Here is a 22,935-nt window from a genome sequence, read left to right on the forward strand (position 1 = left end):
AGAAGCCAGGCTGTCTGCTAACGGCCTACAAGGGGCTCTCTCGCTGCTGTTAGGGCTGGTCTGCTCTGTGTCCGTGGTCCAGTTGGGTACAACAAACCTATTCACTCAACAGTGCCAGAGACCCCTCTGGAGACTGGGAAAGCAGCTTCCTTGTGGTCGAGAGCTGTGCAGCCGGGACAGGAGCCTGCATTCGTTATCACACATCACAGCCTTCGGCTTGGCTGGGGGCCAGGTGGGCATGGATGCTTGCATGCCCACAGGCAGATCTCAGCTTTCCAGTGAGGTAGCACCCTGCCGCACCAAGACTCAGGGCTGTCATGAGGAAGAGCCCCTGGGACCCCCAGCATCCTTGCGAACTCCCTGGGGCTTCATCATGGCCCATGCGCAGCACACGGCAGACACCGGTTCAGCAGTCCCTGGAGCCCACATGCCTCCCCTTCCTTCTGCCTTGGCTCCCTTATGCCCACCCACCAGCTCTTCCAGGCTCCAAAGGGGAAGTTGAAGAAGAATCTGGTACCTGGCCCAGCTGCCAAGCCCCAAGGTCACACAGCCCTAGAACCCTGCTGCCAAGTCCATCTCGGGGGACCTAGGAGAGGAGGTCCGCCAGCCTGGGAAGCTGCCTCTCCAGCCTTGGCCAAGCACCACCTGGCAAACTGCAGCTGAAATGCCGAGCACACTACAGGTGGATACCCCCTCCACCCCAGCCCTGCTGAGAAGCCCAGCCGCACTCTTGATCTCCCTGAAATCCTTGAATCTAGGTCAAGGGTGGTGCTAGGGGTTGGATGCAAAGGGAAGAGGCTGAGCACCAAGACATGTGGACCAGTCAGGACCAGAGACCTCCTTCCTTCCAGACATGCACACTCAGCCACGCTGGAGATGACAAAACCTTATACACTCAAAGCCAATACATGCGTAGGGGCGGCCACATGCCACGCACTGTTCTAAATATCTTGTACAAACTCAGCTAATCCTCAGGACAATTCTCATTTTACAGATGAGGAAAACGAGGCACAGTGTGGTGAAGTGACTTGTTCATGGTCACATAGGTGGTAAGGCAGTGAGGTGGAACTTGAACCCAGACAAGCAGCCTCCACTCCCCCTACCTGCTCACCTCTAACTCAGGCCGCTCTTCGAAGACAACCTGAAGATTTTTCTTTGCAATCGATAGTCTAGAGCAGGAGTCTCCAAGGGGAGAGACCATGTCCCACTGGGAGCCCAAAGCACTCCAGGGAGGGTAGGAAAAAAATATGAGAGCTTTTGTACTGATTTTGTTTCCTCACTCCTGTTTCCTTCTCTCCCCTTGTGGGTGAGGGCGAGTGAGCAGTTGATCATCTCTTAAACCAGGGCTGCCAGAGCCAGAGCCAGAGCCAGAAAATGGAGTGCCTTCCTTCCTTCTTTTCCTTCCTTCCTCCCTCCCTCTCTTTTTTTTTTTGATGGAGTCTAGCTCTGTCGACCAGGCTGGAGTGCAGTGGTGTGATCTCAGCTCACTGCAACCACCTCCCAGGTTCAAGCAATTCTCCTGCCGCAGTCTCCCGAGTAACTGGGATTACAGGCATGCTCCACCACACCTGGCTAATTTTTGTATGTTTAATAGAGAAGGGGTTTCACCGTGTTGGCCAGGCTGGTCTCAAACTCCTGGCCTCAGGTGATCCACCTGCCTCGGCCTCCCACAGTGCTAGGATTACAGGTGTGAGCCACCGCGCCAGGCCTGTTTCTTTCTTCTTAAGAGTACACATTTCCTTTTTTATCACTGTGAGCTTCACACGGAAGTCCATGCGGCTGCATCTGGAGTGTGCCTCTGAGGAGGCGCAGCCCACACTGGGCACAAGTTCCAGTCAAAGCTCTTGGATACTTTTTCCATCTAAAAAAATAAATAAATACAGAGATCCCACTTTGCTGCCAGGGCTCCTCCTGACATGTATTGGGCGTTTTCTCTGAGCCAGGCACTGCCAAGAACTCTGTAAGCATCAACTCCCCCATCCTCAAGTGACCCATGACGGGGGTACTCCCATGATCCTGACTTCGCAGATGAGGAAACTGAGGCAAAGGAATCTCTCCCCACGGAGGGGGTTGTCTCGTTCGCTCACTTGCAAGGTATTGTGACACACTGCCATTTCCTTGTGCTCAGCAAAATGGATTCGTGGATTCACTTATCTGGTTTTATCTAAACCAGTCTCACGACAAACAGTGGCTCACAAAGGATCAGAGGGTAAAAAACACACATATGGGAGATCAAATTCATGAATGATGCAACCTCAAGCAAACAGCAAGAAAGTGGCCAAAACAAGACTCCCCTTGCTCCAAAAACAAGCCCCTTGTCAGACATCTTTCAAGAGAGAGATGACAGCTATCTGATCAGATCAGCAAGAGGTCACACAGAAAGATAGGAAAGGATCAAAAGAATATGTCAAATAAAGATGTGCAATCGCGTCATTAACATGAACTACCCCCTAAGGCATGCTGTCCTCAGAGACTGTAACTACTAACAGATAGCATGGAAGCAACTCCACTATTAGACGTCATTTTTTCTAGCTAGAACGTATTACTTTCACAAGTCACCTTGAGGAACAAACTGCATTTTAAAAACCTTTCTACTTCATGGAAAACAATTTCACGTTTTTCAAAGGACATTCATATTCCACACCTCACTTTATCTTCCAAATGAAACCAAAAAAATAACTTCAGAGATATTATCACTAAAATTAAACAAATAGGAGAAAATAAGGCACACCAGGCAGGACAAACTTACTCGAGGCAGGGCAAACTTACTCGAGACAGGGCAGTCTATAAGTTACAGGGCTGGGCCTCAAAACCAAGTCCCTGTGCCTCAGCTGCCTCATCTGTAAAATGGGGATAACGGCACCTCCCTTGTAGGGTTGGAAGCTTGTAACAGGTACTAAATAACTGCCAGCAATTCTTATTTTAAGTCACTTTATTTCCTATTGCATCCAGAAACGCTGGCCACTGAGGGCCACTGAGTTCTCAAACTGTACATGTTTAGGGTCATAAAGGGTTTTAGAGACCCTTGGTTTCCATTTGCCTAGGCCCTTACCAGAAAAAAGGCATCTGGAAATCACTTCTGCTGCAGCTGCTGAGGAGCTTGCTCAATACCCTCTCCTCTGGGGCCCATGTGAGAAATTTCTTTTCCAACTGAGTGCCAGGAAACTCTCTGTCTCCCAGAAGAACTGCTCTGCTTCTTCCTTTTCTGACAATATTAGGTAACTTATGTATGTTGCTCTTTTCACCTTGGCTTCCAGGAAACTGAAAACCCAAATAGACAGATGTTTAAATTAGTCACCTCTATTTGCTCTTGAAGTTCAAAGTGGCCATGTGACCCATTTCTGGCCAATGCAATGAAAGGGGACACCTGTATGGGGCTTCTAGAAAAGGTTTTCCTCCAGCAGGGAAGAGATCTCCCTACTAACTACCCTGGCCATGCCCCTGTCTCCACCGGTTTTGAACACATGGTGCCTGGAGCTGCCGCCTTCATGGAAGCATGAGGGAAAGAAGAGGCTCACCAGAGACCAAATCAGAGCTCTGACATCACAAGGCTGAGATGAGAGTCTTCGAGGATGCATCCTAACTGACGCACCTGAGGATCAGGCAACTTTCAGATGCAGGAAACAGAAACCAAGCCATGTACTTTTAAGCAAAAAGGAATGAGGGGCTTTACTTATTCACTGAAGGGGCTAGAGGAGCCAGGAATCCAGGCCGAGGGCCCCAGGAAACCAGCCACAATGCAGAACTCACCCACCAGGGGAGCCACTGCCCCTGCCCCAGGTGGGAAAGGAGAATCAGAACATCACCTGTCCAAGCTCAGGCTCCAGGAAAAGGCTCCCCAGGTGGCATCAAGGATTCAGTAGTTGTTGCCTCAACTGTTAACTGCAAAGCCATCCCATGGCTGCTACCCCACCAACGATAAAAAAGGAAAGCCTAGGCCATGCATCTGACGCACAGGAAGCTGGCGCCCAGGCCCTCTTCTAATGTTACCACGGAAAGCCAAACACAACCATGGCTGTGCTTTGCTGCAAAAATAGCACAAGGGGTGGCCTCCGCCCCACTTCCACCTTCCAAATCCCAAGCAGCTGGATCTGATCTTGGCCAGACCCCAAATCATATCCCAAACTGAAGCCAGGAAATAGAGCTCTTCACTCTCCAGCCTCGGCTGGGCAGGAAGGCCCAGCAGAAGCAGCGCAGGGGACATGGCAAGTGGATTGGCCAATCCACAATATCCACCCCTCCCTGAATGCAGCCCCTCTCCTCTCTGCAGCCAAACCCGTAACCTCACAGCAATACAGCCTCACATTTAGGATTCCCCAGCACAGAGAAAAGAACTAGAAATCTCAAATATGGCAAGTGACTCCAAAGGCCAGAAAATCCAAAGGGCCTATGGCATATGATTCACGTAACAATCTCTGCCCAAGAGACTTTCATCTTCCCTCTTAATCTCCTGTTCCAGCTGTATTTACTCTGATATGGATTTTTTTCATTTATTCATATTTTCCCATTTCCTTCTATGGATTCACAGGAAACCTCTAATAATCTAAGGAAGGCAAGGGGGCTTAAATCTAATGATCTCAAGAACCCTATCCCTTAATAATCATGATAGTAATACTAATAGCTACCATTTATTGAGTACCTACTATGTACCAGGTACAGATGAGGATACTGAAGTTCAGAGAAGTGATGACATTTGCCTAAAGTCACCCAGCAAAGGAGTGTCAAAGCCAGAATTCTGTCCTGGAGTGGACACTAAAACCCTACCCTTGACGTTGGCATCAACAGCTCAAAGGCCTCCACATACCAGGCAATGCATGAAAGAGAAGGGGTGGGGAGATAACAGGGGGTGGTGGGGACTGAAGGAACCTAGAGGCTCCAGTGACTATTTCCATGAGATATAGGGGCCCAGTGTCACCAAGTTTTTAAGAGAAACTTGAAATGCGAATTTGTATTTGGATTTAATTGAAAAATAATTAAGCAATCTTTTGCAAACACTGTAGGCCAAACAAAATACATTGCAGACTGACAGGTGCCCAGGCCTCAGTTCATGACTGCACCTGTGCACCTCCTGGCCCCCTGCAGCCCAGGAAGCCCCCTCCTGTCCTGTACACACCTCCCAGCCTTCGATGTGGGACTGCAGCTGCTCCAGGGCTTCCAGCTTCTCCATCTGCCGCTTGGTCTCATTGATGTTGGAGCAAACGGTCTTCATGGCCTGCAGGGCACTCTGGACAGCGGGGTGGTCTGGGTGCTTGCCGGGAGTCCTCTTGGCCAGCTCCTGGGGTAGAATAGAGGTGGGGAGAAGAAAGCAAGACATCAGTCCAGAGGAGACCCAGGCCAGAGCTGAACCCAAGAAAACAGACAAAAACTCCTTGCCTGGTGGACATTACATTCTAGTAAAGGAGATGAGCCAAAGCAAAGAAAACTCAGGTATGGAATCCAATGTCAAGCAGTGGTAAACACTAGAAAGACTAATCAGAATGAGGTAGAGGGAAGCATTGTTTCACAAGGAGGTCAGGGGAGGCCTCTCTCTGGAGGTGATGTTTGAGCAGAGACCCTGGATAAAGCAAGAGAGAGAGCCCTGCAAAAACCCGAGGAGAGAGCCTGCCGAGCAGGGTGCACCGTGGTGCAAAGGGTCTGAGGCAGGCACATGTCTGGTATGTAATGAGGAACAGAAAGGAGGCAGTGTGTCTGGGGTGGAATAAATGAGAGAGAGAAAAACAGAGAGATCCGCGGTCACAGAGGTGGCCCCAACACTGCTCCTCCCCAGGCCCGGTTTTCTTATCATAAGATGGGCATAAAAAATACCCCGCCTTCACAAGGATATGGGACTGAGCAAATGAAGTGGCTCTTAATCCATGAGAAGCCCCCTGCCCCCACCGTTTCCCACTGCCAGCTCACCCCTCAACTCAGACGCAGGCTGGGACATTGCAAAGGCCAGGCCAGTCTTAATCGAACATTCCAGCCAGTAAATGTGACGGGAGAGGAACTGAGGAGGAAGGGATCAGCTGGGACTTGAGATATCAAGGAAGATTTTTCAGGCCAAATTACCCAAATCACCCAACCGCCCCCGTTAGTCTTCCATCCCGAACTGTGCTGGCAGAGATAATTTTCTTTAATCATCTGACCCAGAAACACGCCCAACAGCTCCAGTCTCTCCCCTATGCCCTAGCTCTCTGCTCCCTCAACGATCCAGATAACATCCCCGCAGATGTGACACTCTTGCATCGTAGTTACGAGCACAAATGTAGGTTCAAGGGCTGACTCTGCCCCTCACTGTCTGGGTGACCTTGGGCCAGTCCCCTCTCTATCCCGGGCCTCGGCTTCATCATCTGCAAACCTGTGATGATGAGGATGATGGTGATGACGATGACAGCAATTAATGTCTACTGAGCCTTTGCTCCACGTTTTTAAGGTAGCTTCTGTTATTAGACCATTTAACAGATGAGCGGACTGAGGCATAGCAAGAAAGCCTAAGGCCTCAAAGAAGTACAAGGAGGAACTGGGATTTGAACCCAGGCTGTCTGGTGCTGCTCATGGTTGTGGTAAGCAATAAATGAGGTACTGTAGGAAAAGCACCAAGTACATATATGGTAAGCACTCAATATATGCGAGCCATTAGCATTCTCCTTGCCGTATGACAACACGCTAGCTGTAACTGTGAGCAGCAATTTGCCACAAAAGGGTATTGTTCTGAGCACTCCCTGGAGTAAACCAACTTCAAACACATCCCTTCTTCATTCACTTATTTTCTGTCCTGCCCGAAAACAAGCATCCTATTTTCTGAAGACCAGGTCCTAAGATTCCCAAGGCCCAGCTGGTCTGCATCATCAGGCCCCTGGGACTTTGCTGAGCTCTTGCCACGCACCCAGGCAATGTGCCCAAAGGATGCAAAAGAAGGGAGATGGAGCCCTGCTCTTCCTCTGGAGGCCCCAGCAATGAGGCTGGAAAGGCACTTCCCTGGGGGTTTGAGAAAGGCCCAGAGAGCAGCACCATATCCTGAAAATGCTGGTGATCAATCAAAAGAGAAGCAAGCCCAGCAGGCTTCAGGAGGAAGCAACACAAAGGCAGGCAGGGCACCCAGGGCCAGCTCTGCTAATGCGGAGTGTATTTCGACTCATTCTTCACTCAGCAAATACTGGCTGAGCAACTGGTGTGAGCCTGAGCTGTGGAGGCTGGGCAAAGAACAAGATGGTCCTCTGGGAGCTCATGGTCGAGTGGACCGGTCAACAAGGTAATGACTATTACTACTACCAACAGTAACAACAGCTAATACTCAGCAAGCCCTCAAGCTCCTGTCAAGCTCATTTGATCCTCACGTCAACTCTCTATCAGGTAGGCACCATTATTCTTCTCGATTGACAGATGCAAGACCTGAAGCACAGAGAGGTCAGACCGTTTGTCCAAGGTCACACAGCACATCTGAGCCCACCCAGTCTGACTCCAGAGTTTGTGCTCTAAATCCCCGTGCTATTTACAACTTTTCAGACAGTTAAGCACAAATACTTTCCTCTCAAATAAATATATAATTTATAGAATTAAAGGGACAATGAGTGAGGGAAGTGCCGTGGTCTGAGAAGGTCTCTCTGGAAAGACAGGCTTGTGAGCGAAGCTTGAATGAGGTGAGGCCACGGGCCGCACTGCGTCTGCAGGAACAGCACTCCAGGAAGGAGAAGAGCACATGCAAAGGCCCCAAGGCAGCGAGAAGCAGCAGGGAGGCCAGCGGAGCTGCAGCAGAGCAAGCGAGCGAGAGGGATGGACCACAGATTCAGACAAGCATGCCAAGGCCAGATCACATGAGGCCGCAGTGGGGTGTTTGGGTTTCCTCCCAAGAGCCATGGGGAGGTGATGGGGGTATGAGCAGAGGCCTGACACCATCCTCTCACCCTTTAAAGGACCTCCCTGGCTGCTGACAGGAGGATGCATGGGATGGAATGTACAGTGAATATAAAGTGGGAAGACCAGTTATGGCTACTGCCAAAGTCCAGGCAAGAGCAGAGGGTGGCACAGAAGCTCTGTGCCTCATTCACTCCATGCATGCATGTATCCACTCAGCCAGGCTCCAGTGTACCTGGCCCCATGTTGGGCTCTCTGTTGTACACAGATGACGGCAGACACTCCCCTAAGCCGTCAGCCTGCTTGCAGGCATGTCCACAAAGTTACAATATAAGACCGTGATCTTATGACCATATTCAGTAATTCCGTTTGATTCAGCAAAGCTACCCCAGTCCCAGGTTCCCTGAAGTGGTTTTTGGCACCTGGACCTTTGTGAGGCCAGCCAAGGCCAGGGAGTGAATGTGGCCAGTCAGCTCCCGGTGGGCAGGGACAGAGGCTGCCAGTTAGTGAGACCCCCGCCGCAGGTTCTACCCATCATCCCTTTCATCCAAAGCAGGGGTCAAATGACAGTCCAAGGACTGAGTCCAACCCATCACCCGTTTTTGTAAAAAAAAGTTTTGTCAGAACCAAGTATCCTCATTCACTGATATATTGTCAGTGGTTGCTTTTACACTACAATGACAGATTGTATGGACCCCAAGGCCTAAACTATTTACTATCTAATCCTTTAATGGAAAAGTTTGCTGGCCCGTTGTTAAAAGCAACAGAACTGATTCTTAGCTGAGCATGAGGGCACCTGGAATAAAGGCCACACGCCCAGTCCGCCTGGACACGAGGTTCTCATGGATGGGGCGCGAGCAGAAGTGCCGGGTGCAGTTTCCCTTCTCCTTTCCCTCTTCCTTGGCTGGAATGTGGGCATGGTGCGAGCACCTGAAACCCTGGTGGTGAGGGGCACACCTCAGGGTTGGCAGAACTTGGTGCTGTCAGCATGGAGCCACCATGCTGCCCTGGACTGCCTTGACAGAAATAAGCTTAGACGTTGTTTAAGCCACTCTTGTTTCAGAGCTATGTCACTGCAGCTAAAACATATCCTATTACAAAAGACCCCACCGTGTTGTGGCACTTGGGATAAATTCACCATGAAACTGTGTTCTTCCTTCTGCTGGCTCTGTTAAGCTTGGCCATCAGTGAAATTACTTTGCCTCCCAATGGCCCTAGCAGGCAGGTGCTTTTACTATCCCCACTTGACAGATGAGAAAGTTGAGGCTCACACAGAGGCAAGGTCCCCTGCCCAAGGGCACGGACAGCTAAGCGGCTACACGGTCCAGCTCCAGAGCTCACATTTCTGAATCACTATTCTGTGATTCTCCAGCCTGAGGCCCTGGGCCTCTTCCCACCTCCCCTGACAAATAGGAAGCTCTCACCACTTTTATTCTTGAAGCTAAAACCTGATGGGTCCATGGCACCCCTCTGATGGGCACTGCCACCATATCTGCTCCTCCCAAACCCTGGAAGTTGGAATCTCAGTGACCCTCCTCGGGGCTGCCAACACCCAGTAGTTAGTAAAAGTGAAAAAAAGGCTGCTTCCCTTTTCTATCTGTCCGCCTCTATCTCTATTCTTGCTCTAGGTCAGTGGTAGGGGTAGGGAATTGAAACCAAGCAAGACCTGGCCAGGCCCATAGCTGGACCAAAACCACAGGGGAAGTGTTAGCTTTGGTGTCTCGGTTCACAGGGGCATGTTGGCTCCACTCTGTGGAGCTCCAAAAAATGAGGGCCCATTCCTGCCTCCAGGCCTTTGGACTTGCTGTTTCCTCTCCCGGCACACGCCTCAAGATCTCAAGAAGTAACGGCCAAGCACGGTGGCTTACGCCTGTAATCGCAACACTTTGGGAGGCCCAGGCAGGCAGATCACGAGGTCAGGAGTTTGAGACCAGCCTGGCCAGCATGGTGAAACCCCGTCTCTATTAAAAATACAAAAATTAGCCGGGCGTGGCGGCACGTGCCTGTAGTCCCAGCTACTTGGGAGGCTGAGGGAGGAGAATCGGTTGAACCTGGGAGGCGGAGGTTGCAGTGAGCCGAAGGTTGCGGTGAGCCAAGATCGCGCCACTGCACTCCAGCCTGGGTGAGAGAGCAAGACTCCATCTTAAAAAAAAGAAAAAAGAAGAAATAACACAAGCCAGGCATGGTGGCTCACGCCTGTAATCCCAGCACATTGTGAAGCCAAGGCGGGCGGATCACCTGAGGTAAGGACTTCAAGACCAGCCTAGCCAACATGGCAAAACCCCATCTCTACTAAAAATACAAAAATTAGCCAGGCATGGTGGTGCACACCTGTAATCTCAGCTACTTGGGAGGCTGAGGCAGGAGAATCGCTTGAACCCGGGAGGCAGAGGTTGCAGTGAGCCAAGATTAAGCCCCTGCACTCCAGCCTGGGCAACAGAGTGAGACGCCATCATAAAAAAAGAGGCAACATAGTACTGTATAAAGATAGGCCTAGAGATCAATGGAAAAGAATTGTAGGCGGTGGCCAGCAGTTCAAGACCAGCCTGGGCAACACAGAAGGACACCATCTTTACCAAAAAATTTTAAAAACTTAGCCGGGCACAGTGACGTGCACCTGTAGTTCCAGCTTTTGGAAGGCTGAGGTGTGAGGATCACTTGGGCCCAGGAGTTCCAGGTTACAGTGAGTTATAATCGGGCCACTGCACTCCAGCCTGAGTGACAGAACAAACCTGTCTCTATTATCTCTTTAAAAAAAAAAAAGAGAGAGACAGAGAGATAGGTTGATAGGTGCAGCAAACCACCATGGTACATGTAGACCTATGTAACAAAGCTGCACATTCTGCACATGTATCCCAGAACTTTAAAAAAAAAAAAAAAAAAAAAGAAAATCAAAAGTAAAAATCAATGCATATCAAAAAAAATTGAGAGTCCAGAAATAAATCCTTACATTTATGGTCAGTTAATTTTCCACAAGGATGCCAAGGCAATTAAATGGACGAAAGAACTGTCTTTTCAACAAATGATGCAACTGAATATCCATGTGCAACAAAATGAGGCTGGCCCCTTCCTCACGCCACACACAAAAATGGACTCAAAATGGATCACAGACCTAAATGTAAGAACTAAAACTATAAAACTGTCAGAGAAAACACAGGAGTAAACCCCTTGTGACCTTAGGTTAGGCGAAGTGCTCTTAGATATGACCAAATGCACAAGCAACTTAAAAAAAATAGATAACGTGAATTTCACCACAATTTAAAACTTTTGTGCTTCAAATGACACTACCCCAACGTGAAAGCCAAAAAATAAATAAAATTTAAAAGGAAGGGAAAAGACAATCTGCATAATGAGGAAAATAGTATCAATTACACATCTGATGAGGAACTTGTACCCAGAATATGTAAAGAACCCTTACAACTTAACAACAAAAAGATAAATAATACAAGTAAAAAACAGGCATAGGACTTGAACAGACATTTCTCCAAAGAAGATACACAAATGTCCAATAAGCAGATGAAAAGATGTTCAACATCATGTGGGAAAATGCAAAACAAAACCAAAATGAGATACCACTTCACATCTACTGGAATAGCTATAATCCAAAACATGAATAACAACTGCTGGTGGAGATATGAAAAAAATAGAGCCCTCCTACATTGCTGGTAAAAATATAAAATGGTGCAGCAGCTTAGGAAAGCAGTTGGGCAATTCCCTTGAGACACCATGATCCAGCCATACCTGAAGCCATTTATCCATGGCTTGTCAGTTATGTGAGCCTATTTATTTTTTACATATATATGTTGTGTAAGTCAGCTTGGGCTAGTTTTTCCATCTCTTATTTGAAAAAGTTCCTACTGCTTCACAGTCTCAGAGGGAGTGCACAGATATGGAAACTCGAAGGTGTCCCAGTTGGTCTCAGACAGGCATAAAATGTGGGTATCTTCAAAGCCAACGAGAGCTTGAGCGATACTAACAAAGGTCTAACATGCAAAAGGAGGGAGGTGAGAAGGCTCCTGCCCAATTCAGAACTGAACAGACTGTCCTAATAAATCAGAATAGAGTCACGTTCAAAGGAGACATACTATGGTACTGAAAACCCTGGAATCCATATCCAGGGTGGAACAGATACATGAACTTCCAGGGTTTGGCCCAGAGAAGAGTATTTCTGGAAGGAACCCAAGAGGTGCTTGCTTGCTTGCTAAGCGTCTTGGGAGAACTACATGACTAAGAGGCCCGGTGAATCTGTAAGACCTCAAGGAGTCCAATGGGACCAGTGCAAGAGACCACTGTTTGAATGAATTAATCCATTCTTACACCACTTGGAGCTTTCTTGCAAGAGAGAGGGCTACCTTGTAAGGTAGTAAGTTCCCCATCAATAGAAGTATCAATGATAGATTCAGGCCCACTAATGCCTTATTCTACCTCAAACCCAGTATCAGATGATGAAACTGGAGAGCTCTGTGGTCAAGAGAATGGGTGCTGGGAAAAGGGAGGCATGGTCTCCACTTCGCCTCCACCACATCTCAGCTGTGGGGCCTTGCACAAGTGGCCTCACCTCTCTAAAGCCAAGTGTGTGCATCTGTGAAAGAGGCTAAGACTCACCCCCTAAGGCTAATGTAAGGATCCAATGGGGTGATGAACGTAAAAGTCTTGGTACCCAGTAAGGACACAATATTTATCATCATCGTCATTATGTCTGTGGTAATAGTGGCTATTTCTTATGATTTCTGCATAGTAGGAATATTAGTGAAAATAGAAGTCGTGGTAATAGTCCTAATAGCTAGCATCTACTAAGTACTTACTGTGCACCAAGCACTGCTCGAAATTTAAGTGTATTAAGTCATTTCATCCTTGAATCATCCCAGTGAGGTGGGTACTATTATCATCCCACTCTATATATAAGGAAACTGAGGCACAGAGAGGTTAAAACCCTCTTGCCCAAGGCCACAGAGACAGAAAGTGGGACTTGGCAGATGCCAACCACATCTACAGGCCCCTCTAGAAATAGTAATAGCTGGAAATGAACACCCCCAAATCAGACCCTTAGAACACAAAGTGTCTAAGTAGGGCAGGTCCTGGGGATCCTTTAGAAAAACTGAGTGCAGGGAAGAGAGGGGTGTGCCAGGGCTACCCTGTGAACCAGCAGCATTAGCCCCTCCAGGAGCCAGGCTGATGGCCTTCCCCAGCATCCGCCCCTCGAGCCCTGTGTGGTTTCGCGAGTGGGGCCCCAAGCGAAGGCTTCCTAGAAGAGAGGATGTTGGCGCAGAGAAGCCTGGGCTTCCGCGAGATGCCTCACCTCCCTCTCGCCCCTGCAATCACATTTACTCAAAGGATGTCCAAAGGTGCCCGCTCTGAGCAGCCCCTTCATGTCCCCAAAACTGTGTCATCAGCTCCCAGCATGGCCGTAAGAGGCAGCCTGAGGCGCAGGGCCTCAAACCCAAGGGCAACAAACAAACGTGGCTAGAGCCAGCTCCTACTGGCTCACTCAGCTTCGCCGAAGGCCCAGCTCACTCAGCCTTATCCCAAGGCCCAGGAGAGGACTGGGGGAAGAACAAAGGGCTCAGAGGAAGAGGAGGTGGTAAGGAGAGAGGAGGATGAGCTGCAGAGGCCTACTGCTTCCACCTGCTCCTCTCTCGGGCCATGGAGTCCAGGAGAGGTCACCCCAGCCAGCTCCCAGTGTGGATCTGTGACTAAAGCCTGACCTTCCATCCTCCCAGCCACACAAGGAGAGTGTGGGACCCATGCTGAGCCGGTGGGCCTCAGGCTGGGACTTGCTACGCAAACGCTGGGAAAGGCATGCTCTCCTCTCCCTGGGTGGGTACACTGGTCACACACAGGCCTGAGGCTGCTGGTGACCAACGACGCCACTGTAAGAAAGCAGCCTCCTGAGCACAAGGCTGGCACTGAGGGAAACACAGCAGGACATGGACAGACGGAGTCAGGATAGTATCGCCTGAGCCCTGGATGCAGCTATGCCTGAAGTCAGACCTACCCTTGGTCTTTTCTGTTTTCTATTCTTTTTTTAAAAGTAAGTTTAATTAACAACGTCATAAAAACAATAAAGTAGATTTTCAGTCACCGGCAAGTGAAATCATAAGAAAATGAATCCACAAACCCACAGTGTGAAAACAAAGCTGCAATTGTCACTGGAAGACGTGATAATACCCACCATTCTCTGTGACTTGGGGTTGGTGGGGGTTGGAAAGCCATATTGTCCTCTCCACAAAGAGAAAAAGGCAGGAGGGTGGTGTCACCAACAGGGTCTGGGTCAAGCAGAACAACACCAACTTTCTGGGGACACCTCAGCCAACTCCAGGAAGGGGCTGATCCTGCACTCAGTGACTTGCCTCTAGTCACACAGGCCTGCCCAAGGCTCTGCCATCTAAGCTCAGGAAGCCTGGTTTGCTCCTGTACCCAAAGTGCTGAAGTCCCCTGCGGCCATACCTAGGGTGACAGCAGAATGCAAATGAAGAGGTGCTAAGGATACCCACCACCACTTTAAAAAAAAAAAGGAAAAGAAAACAAGAAGCGAAAAACATCTGGAAGTCCAAGAGAACCCAGAAGTAAAGAGCTCCCCAGCATTGCAAAAAAAACCGACAAACACCCTGCATGCATGCAAATCATATGCAGACTTCATGCAAATGTATTTCCAATTTTAACAATTTCAGCCTCTGCTGCATGTCTAGGAAAACTGTAGTCCCACCAATTAGGAATTAGCAGGAGAAAGGAAATAATGCTCGTGGGTTTTAAAAACTCCTTTCTTCTACTCAGAGAGGAAAAGGGGGGTAAAGTGGGAAGAGGGCTCCTATCAGGAAGTTCCTGTTCTGGCTTTGATGAGGATGTGCTGTGTGACGTTGGACAAGTTGCCTCCCCTTTCTGTGCCTATGCCTCTTGGCTATGCAAGGTAGTGATGAGACCAAGCTAAATGTTATCGCCAGCCTCTGTCAGCAAAGCAGAAGCTCTGGCCACCCTGGACTTGCGTTTCCACCTTACAGTAACAGTTGGCTGGGCTGAGCAGTGGCTGTTCCTTAGAAGGGATGTGTGTCCTCTAGTCTGCCACAGTTCCCACCCAACTCGCTAAGTTACAACCAACCTACTCACTCGTTTCCTGCACGTGCCCTGCAGGTATCTGTGTTTGTGACCCTAGGTTGGTAGGTCTCTACTGACCCTCCAGGCTCTGACATTCAGGAGCTCTATATCCAGCCTTTCAAAGAGGCCCTAGCATGGCTCACCGTGAAGTTCTACACCTCTTGCTCCCACTTCCAGGCTCTGCACAGGCATTTCTCTAGAGAAAAGGGTAAAATGGTGAGAGATGGTGATGATTGATGGTGATGGTAATGGTGGTGGTAGTGGTGATGATAGCTATAAATTTCAACTTAGTGGAAGCAAAAATAAATAAAAATAAAATAAATAAAGGAAAAAGAGCAACTAAGCCAAAGAAACTAAAACAATCCAAAATAAAACACGGAAAGACGCAAAAGCATCAAAAAAAGAGGATAAACAGAAATCAAAAAGAAGGATGGCAGAACCAAGTTCAAATATATTAATAAACACAATAAATATAAGTGGACGAAACGCTCCTGTTAGAAGATATTATCAGATCAGATTTTAAATTGAACTCTATGGAGTTAACAAAAAAAGCACCTAAAGTCTAAGGATTCAGATAGGTCAACCACAAAAGGAGAAATAAGATATTTCAGGAAAACACTAGTCAAAAGAAACTTAATGTAGTTATATTAATATTGGAAAAAACAGATGTTGAAACAATAAAAATAACTAATATTAAGCACATCTCAGCATTTTACAGATATTTTTCATTTCATCTTTATAATAACCAATAACTAGGGCACTATTTCACAGGAGAAAACTGAGGCACACAGAGTTTAAGTCAGATTTCAAAGAGGCAATGCTAATAAGGTCAGGAGCTAGGATTAATAAGCATAAAAACCATTACAATATTTGAGTCACCAACATTTAACAAGCATGACCATTTACTCAGTAGTATGCAAAATGCTTTCATGAGTTTTCTCATGCATTGTCTCATCTGATCTTCACAGCAAGCCTGGGAGGTAACTACCATGCCCATTTTACAGATGGGAAAATGGAGACAAAGCGAGGTTCAGCAACTTGCCCTTGGTCACACAGCTAAGAAGTGGAGTTGGATTTCTGAATTCACTCTTAACCACACACAGTACAGGAGAAAGTAGAATCCAGGTTGGACCCCACAAAAGGTGATCTAGGAAGGCTCCTTCGAAGATGGGGCAGCTGAGCATGGCTTTGAAAGGAAGAGGTGATGGCAGGACCCCCCCCCCCAACTCCCCAACAAGGGGTGTCCCGAGGTTAGTGCTCACCACACAGGAAAGAGCCTAAGCACAGGCTGACACAGGTTGAGTCTCTGGGGCAGCTGTGGGCGAGGTGTTGGTGCTCGGCCCGAGAGACAGGATGAAGGGGTGGGCACTGTGGTTGGGGGAGGATGGGGTCAGGGTAGAGGGGGCTGCAGTGAAGAGATCTCTGACTTCCTGTGCTTTCTCAGCAAGACGGTGACAATGCCCGATCCCCAGCAGATGAGGAGCTCACTGCATAACATCAGTCAGACAAAAACTCCAAAGAGATAACCCAAAGTATCCAGAATAATAGAAGGACTCTGGGAAATCAAAAGGACAATTGTCCAATAGAAAATGGGCAAAGGATGTGAAAAGGCAACTCTCATGAAATGCACCCACCTCCATTGCCACCACCAGGTCAAGACATCTCCTACCCGAACCACTGAAGCCAAGCACTTTCTGGTCTCCCTGACTCCACCCTGACCACCCCACGGTCCATCCTCCACACACAGCCAGAGGGACCCCACTAGAACTAAGGCAGATCCCGTTCCTCCCTGCTCAGAACCTTCCCATGGTTCCCACCTCACCCAGATGGAAAATAAAGACCCCACGATGGCCCACAAGGCCATACCTGACCTGGCTCCATAACCTCTCTAACCTTACTCCCTCGCTCTCTCCCTATCCTCTTCCTCTCCAGTCACCCTGGCCTCCTCACTGTTCCCCAGACACACCAGCAACAGTCCTGCCCCAGGGCCTTTGCACTGGCTGTTCCCTCTGGAACAATTTTCCCCAAGGTACCTGCTTGACTTCCTCCTTCACCTCTTTCAGGTCTTTGCTCAAATGTTTCCTTCTCAGTCCAGCCTTCCCTGACCACATTATCTAAACCTGCAACCCCCTGAGTGACTCCTGTTCCTTACTGATCTTCTGAACCTGATATTTATTTTTTCCACAGCATCCAAATATTCCATCTAAACAAGCATACACATTTCTTACTCATTTGTCACCATCTCCCCCAAGAAGAATGTCCGTTCCAAGGGGACAGGGGTTCAAGCTGGTTTTGTTCACTTTGTACCTCTAGCACCTCAAGCAGTGCCTGACACATAACAGTTGCTCAATAAATAGGTGGTGAATGAATGAATGGCTTCAAAAACCCTAAACACTGCAGCACCAACCGTGGCTGTCTCTCGGAGGACACTAGGAAGACGGAAAGGGATTTGCTAAGAGAGTAGTATTCTACTGTGTGAGTCACTGTTTTTTAATGTTGGCTTCTCCCCTTCCCCCTCCACCCATCCTACATAAAGTTTGCTCTGGTGCCACCTAAAATCTTCTGGAAAGCTATGAGTAGTATACGTCCATGCTCCGGGAAACACGTCACTCCCAGTTGTCCCCCTTCTCCAAGAATTGCGGTCAACACCTCCCTGGCAATGGACCTCACTCAGTCCATCCCAGGAGCGCGGACCTCAGTATCAGCCACTTTCCTCCCAGCCAAGTAGACAGAGGTAACAGCCGAATGACAAGGTCCTTGCGCTGCACTTGGGTGACAGCTGCATCACCCACAGACAGACATGGGAGGTGCAGGAGACACCAGCGGCCGTGCACAGACCCAAGGCTGTACCCCAAGCAGCCACTCTGCAAAAAACATCCCTGGACGCAACCCCACTAGAGCAGCTGTTCCGAAGGGACAGGTCCCAGGATGTGTCCTGTTGGGGCCCACAGTGTTTAACAAGTTCTGAATCAAGCTGATACTTGGACATAAGTAACTTTCACATAAAAGTCCCAATTTCTGGATTCAGAAACAGTTGGCAAGAAGACAGGGGTGGCCTTTCCACATTCATTCAATAAGTGACCAGGGGTATCTACCCTGTGCAGGCACCATTCCAGGCACTGGGGAAACAGGCCCAAATCCCTGCCCTTGGGGAGCTGATGTCTCAAAATCAATCAGGACACCAAGCGTCCCAGGACAGAATGTGAGCCAGCGAGCAGTGCTATGAAGAAAAATAAAAGCAAGGTGAAGGGGACAGAGAATGGCAGAGGCAGCTCCTCTATCGCAGAGGTGGCCAGGGAAGGCCTTGGGCAGGAGACACTGGAGCAGCAGAAGCCTGACAAAGATGAAGAGTGAGCCTCAGGAGATATGGGGTAAAATGTCCCAGCAGAAGAAAGAGCAGGTGCAAAGGCCCTGAGGCAGAAACCTGCTTGTTGTGTTCAGAACTTCAGGAAGCAAGCCTGGCTGAGCAGAGAAGATGACAAGGTCAGAGAGGAACATGGGTGAGATCGGTAGGACACTGCAGATGGCAACAGCAAAGAACTTGGACCTTACTCAGAGTGAGCAGAGAGTCCCGGGAGGGTAGTCCGGGGAGGAGTGACATGAACTGACTTCAGTTTAGCTGCTGAGCTGGGAGCAGCCTGCAGAGGACAAGAACAGAGGCAGGGAGGCCCGCTGGGGCCGTGGCAGTGGCCCAGCATGGGGGAAGTGAAGGCATTCGGAAACAGCTGGACTCTGGACAGAGTCTGAGAGCAGAGCCGACAGGACCTCCTCATGGCGAGACATGGGGGTGGGGAAAGAGGGACACCAAATGTAATCCCAAGGTTTGGCCTGAGCAACCAGAAGGACAGAGGGGCTGTCTGCTGAGCTGGGGATGGAGGGGTTGGTGGGGAGGTGGTCTGGGGAAAGGCATGAGTATGCTCGGTAAGAGAGGCCTGCCAGACACTCAAATGCAGAAACTCAACGGGCTGGAAGACAAGCCCAGGGTCTAGGGGAGAGGTCCGGGCTGAAGTCATCCAGGTGGAGACGGAGTTTAAGGCCATGGGAATGTCCACACAAATCCTGTACATGGACCTTCAGAGCAACATGACTCACAATAGCCAGAAAGTGGAAACGACCCAAATGTCCATCAGCTAATGAGTGGATAAACACAACGTGGTCCAGCCACACAACGGAAGATGATTCAGCCACAAAAAGGAAGGAGGCACCGACACGCTCCAAGTGGCTGAACCTTGAGGACATGAGCCTAAGTGAAGCCAGCCAGGCACGAAAGACCAGCACTGTGTGATTCCACTTGGAGGAAATATCCAGAATAGGTGAACTGACAGAGGCAGAAAGTAGACAAGTGGTCGGCAGGGGCTGGAGGAGGGGAGGATGGACAGTAAGTGTTTATAGGTCTGGGGTTTCTTTTGGGGGTGACGGAAATGTTCTAAAATTACTGTGGTAATGGTTGCACAACCCTTGAGTGTGCTTTTTTAAAAAAGGCCACAGAGTGGATAAGGCCACCACAGGAGCAAGTCTAGATGGGTAAACAAACGGCCAGAGGACTAAGCCCAGGGCCCATCTCTCCTCAGAGGCCCCGGAGATGAGGAAGCAGCAGAGGAGACCAAGATCAAGCAGCCAGAGAGCTGGGGGCAAAGGTGGCAACTGCCCCCTGAGACAGGGTATGTCCCCTGCAGTCAGCCCCAGGATGTCCCCTGCCACACACTCCAAGCTCCTGCAGGGCCCAGCCCAAGTCTGGAAGCTCCAAGGGGCAGGGCCCGGGTCTGTCTTCTTCTCAGCTGTGGACAGCGAGCAGCGACACAGATGTGTGCATCACCAGGAAATAACTAAGAGGATCAGTGACAGTCGGGCCCCCCACCGGCACCAGCCAGCTGTGCACCAGGGGCATTACCCCAAACCTGAATCATTCCCCTGGCAACGTGAATGGAAAAGTCAACAAAGCCTGAAATGCCAACTGCCTATCCTGGGCCTCGGCTGAGGAGTCGAGATAGAATGTTCCGGCTATTCTTAGGCAACGTTCAAGTTCAGCTTTTGGGGGCTATTCCCAAAAAGGCTTTCATTCTCGCCTCTTCCCTCTTCCTACCCAGGCTCTTCAACATTGTGTGCCCACCCCGAGTGGGAGTTCAGCTCAAACAAGAGGGCTCAGAGGGCCACGGGGACCCCTGCAAGGGCATCTGAATCTGGAGAAGCCAGAGGGGGTGGGCTGGGGGGTTGAGCTCAGCTGCTTCAAGTTCATGGGATCATCTTTGAAAATCCACTGGAAAATGTGACAGAAAGAAGGAACTCCGGAGGTGGGGGGGACAGAGTTCCCCTCAGCCCCGGGTGTTTGCTGATGCAAATGTTCCCGCTCTGGTGCCAAAGGCCAGACACACTGAGCAGTTCTGCCAGGCGGGGAGCAAGGCATGGCCCCAACGGGAGGGAGTCTAAGGCCCTGCTTGTTCTCTCCCAAACAGCACCCCCCACCCCACAATCTCCTACTTGATAAACACAGCTAGAGACCAAGGAAACAAGGCGTGCCCCTACGGAGCGCAAGTGGGCAGAGTAAACAGCCGTCTGGCCAGGAGAGCAAACCGCAGCCACCCCATCGCGTTTCCTGCGGGCCATTTCCTCCACAGATCGCCGGGCGGTTCTGCCCCTGCTCTCTCTGTTCTCCTGGGAATCCAGAGCCCAGGAATCCCACCAGACCAAACTCTGGCCCCTGGGGAGATGGGAACAGGCCTCAGAAATGCCTGGGCCTCACATCGAGCCTAGAGTCCACCGTACACACAGGTCCAGCGACACCATGTGTTAAAATATGTCACGGAAGCTGCAGCTCCAAGTGCCTGCTGGAACCCAGACTTTCGCAAGATCCAGAAACCAAACCTCAGTTCAGCTCTGGGCCATGGCTGCTGGTTCTTCTTATGGGTCAGATGTTCAAGGTTTTGAAACCCAGAGAAGAAGGACACCAGCCTCAAAACACAGAGCCACTGACCTTAGACGCCATTTAGGGAACTGAGAAGGGCAGCATCGCTGATACTCCAGCACTTTGGCAGTTTAACTCCCCAAAATGCTTCTCAACAGGCAGTAGAGCCAAATGGTTAGGGGTGGTCCTCTGGAATCAGAATGCCCGGGTTCTAATCATGATTCTACTGCTTATCTACTACGTGGCCTTGGAAAGGCCACTTCCTTTCTCTGTGCCTCAGTTGCCCCATCTCCAAAAGGGGGCTAATCACAGTGCCTACCTTGCTGAGTTGCCGTTAGAACTAAGTCCATGCTTACTTGTCATAACAACCCCGTAAGTACCATTAACATGAACCCTATGTTTCAATGAGAAACTGAGGCACAGGGACGGATAGTGACTTGCCCAAGGTCACACACTCGTAAATGACAGAGAAATCCAAACCCAGACTGCTTATGGCTGCAATGGCTGACTCTCATCCAGGGGTCAGCACATTTTTGCTGTAAAGGGCCAGATGGTAAATATTTTAGGCTCTGCTGGCTACATCCACTCTCTGCTACATATTCTTCTGGGGTTTTGCTTGTTTGTTTGAACAACACTTTTAAAAAAAAGAGTAAACATCATTCTTAGCTCATAGGCTGTATAAAAACAGGCCATGGGCTATATTTGGCCCAGAGACCACAGTTTTGCCAACCCTGTCTCTAACCACTACAGTACACTGTCTCTTAATGCTGGTAGCTAATCCAAGTTCGAAAGACACATCACACAGATCACACAAAGCACATCTGCAGGCCTGATTTGGTCCACAGGCTACCAGTTTACAAGTTTCACCTGAAGCTTCTTCCACAACCAGGTGAAGACCTGAGCTACAGCATTTCTAAGACCTATCTAGGGATCAAAGCCATGGCAAGAACAAGTGCTGAAGTTCCTTTCGAGATTGCTGGGAGAGATCAACAGCAGGAGCAGACCAGAGGAGGCATGGGAGAGCTGCGTCCCACCCCCATGGCTGCGCACAGCAAAGTCCTGTGTTCGTGGGCAGAGCTGATGGCCCCAGGGTCTGGCCCAGTTCAGAGGCTCCAGCATCACCCACCTTCTCCAGCAGAAAACCAAGATGAAGAATGCCCTGGTACCCTTCCCCTCCCCTTTTGCTTCCAGTTCATGGAGCAAAAATACACAAACCCCTGCGAGCAGGTGCGTGAATGAGGCCCCACCAGCCAAATTAATCCCCCCACAGGGAACCTAAGACACAGCTGCCTTCAGGACAGAGCCAGGACAGGCTCCGGCCAATAGCCATTTTGTTCAGCCATTTCCAAGGGCTGAAACCCTGGGCTGAGAGCAGTGGAAGGTGGAAGAGCCGTCCCCTGGGCTCGGGATCTGTCCAGCAGCCAGGCTGAAGCCTAGAATCAAGACTTCTCCATCCCCACAGAGGCAGCAAACCTTCCCTGCTTTGCCCAGCCAAGACAAAGCCAGGGTTGGCGGAAGGGAAGGAAACAGCAGGTGTATGGAAGGCTGCATTTGCCCAGCCAACACCTATGCCTGCCCTCACCCTACCTTCCACAAACAGCTCAGACTTTGGTCACTTGGGTTCATCTGTCCTCACTCATGGCCTGTGGGACCTAGTGATTGGTTCAAGGTTGGAGCACATTACCCAAGTCTGAGCCAATTAGAATTCCCTTGCTCAAAATGATTGGTTCAGGAGTGCAGCACCTGACCCAGGTCTCAGCCAATCAGAACACAACACTGCCCTGCTCACTGTCATTGGATCAGAGTGGAGTGAGACCATGTCTCAGCTAATCAGAGCACAGCAATAGTGATTGGTTCAGGGGTAAAGCACAGGTGATTGGTTCAGGGGTAAAGCACGGGTCTAAGCTGACTGGAGGATGATAAATGGTTCATGTAATTTGTCCAGGTCAAAGTGCATGACTCAGGCCCAAACCATTTGGCACATGACCTTCCCCTGGCTGCAGACAGCCAAAGACAGAATGAATCTCAGGACTTTCCTCAGCTCTTAGTAGAGAGGTTCACTCTTTCCCACTGACCTTAAACTTGAGAGGATGTGAGGCCAGGAGAAC

General features: G+C 49.7%; 1 protein-coding gene across 3 annotated transcripts in view; it reads right to left on the reverse strand.

Annotated features, from left to right (window-relative positions):
* Positions 1–22,935, reverse strand: part of PREX1 (phosphatidylinositol-3,4,5-trisphosphate dependent Rac exchange factor 1) — a 204,038-nt gene that overhangs the window by 78,523 nt on the left and 102,580 nt on the right. For all 3 annotated transcript variants that reach the window (XM_034947457.4, XM_034947458.3, XM_055104985.2), the window contains exon 6: positions 5,114–5,275. In XM_034947457.4, coding sequence (XP_034803348.1) covers positions 5,114–5,275 — 162 coding nt within the window. The remainder of the gene's footprint in view (positions 1–5,113; positions 5,276–22,935) is intronic.

This window comes from Pan paniscus, chromosome 21 (genome assembly GCF_029289425.2).
Source record: "Pan paniscus chromosome 21, NHGRI_mPanPan1-v2.0_pri, whole genome shotgun sequence".
Taxonomy (NCBI): domain Eukaryota; kingdom Metazoa; phylum Chordata; class Mammalia; order Primates; family Hominidae; genus Pan; species Pan paniscus.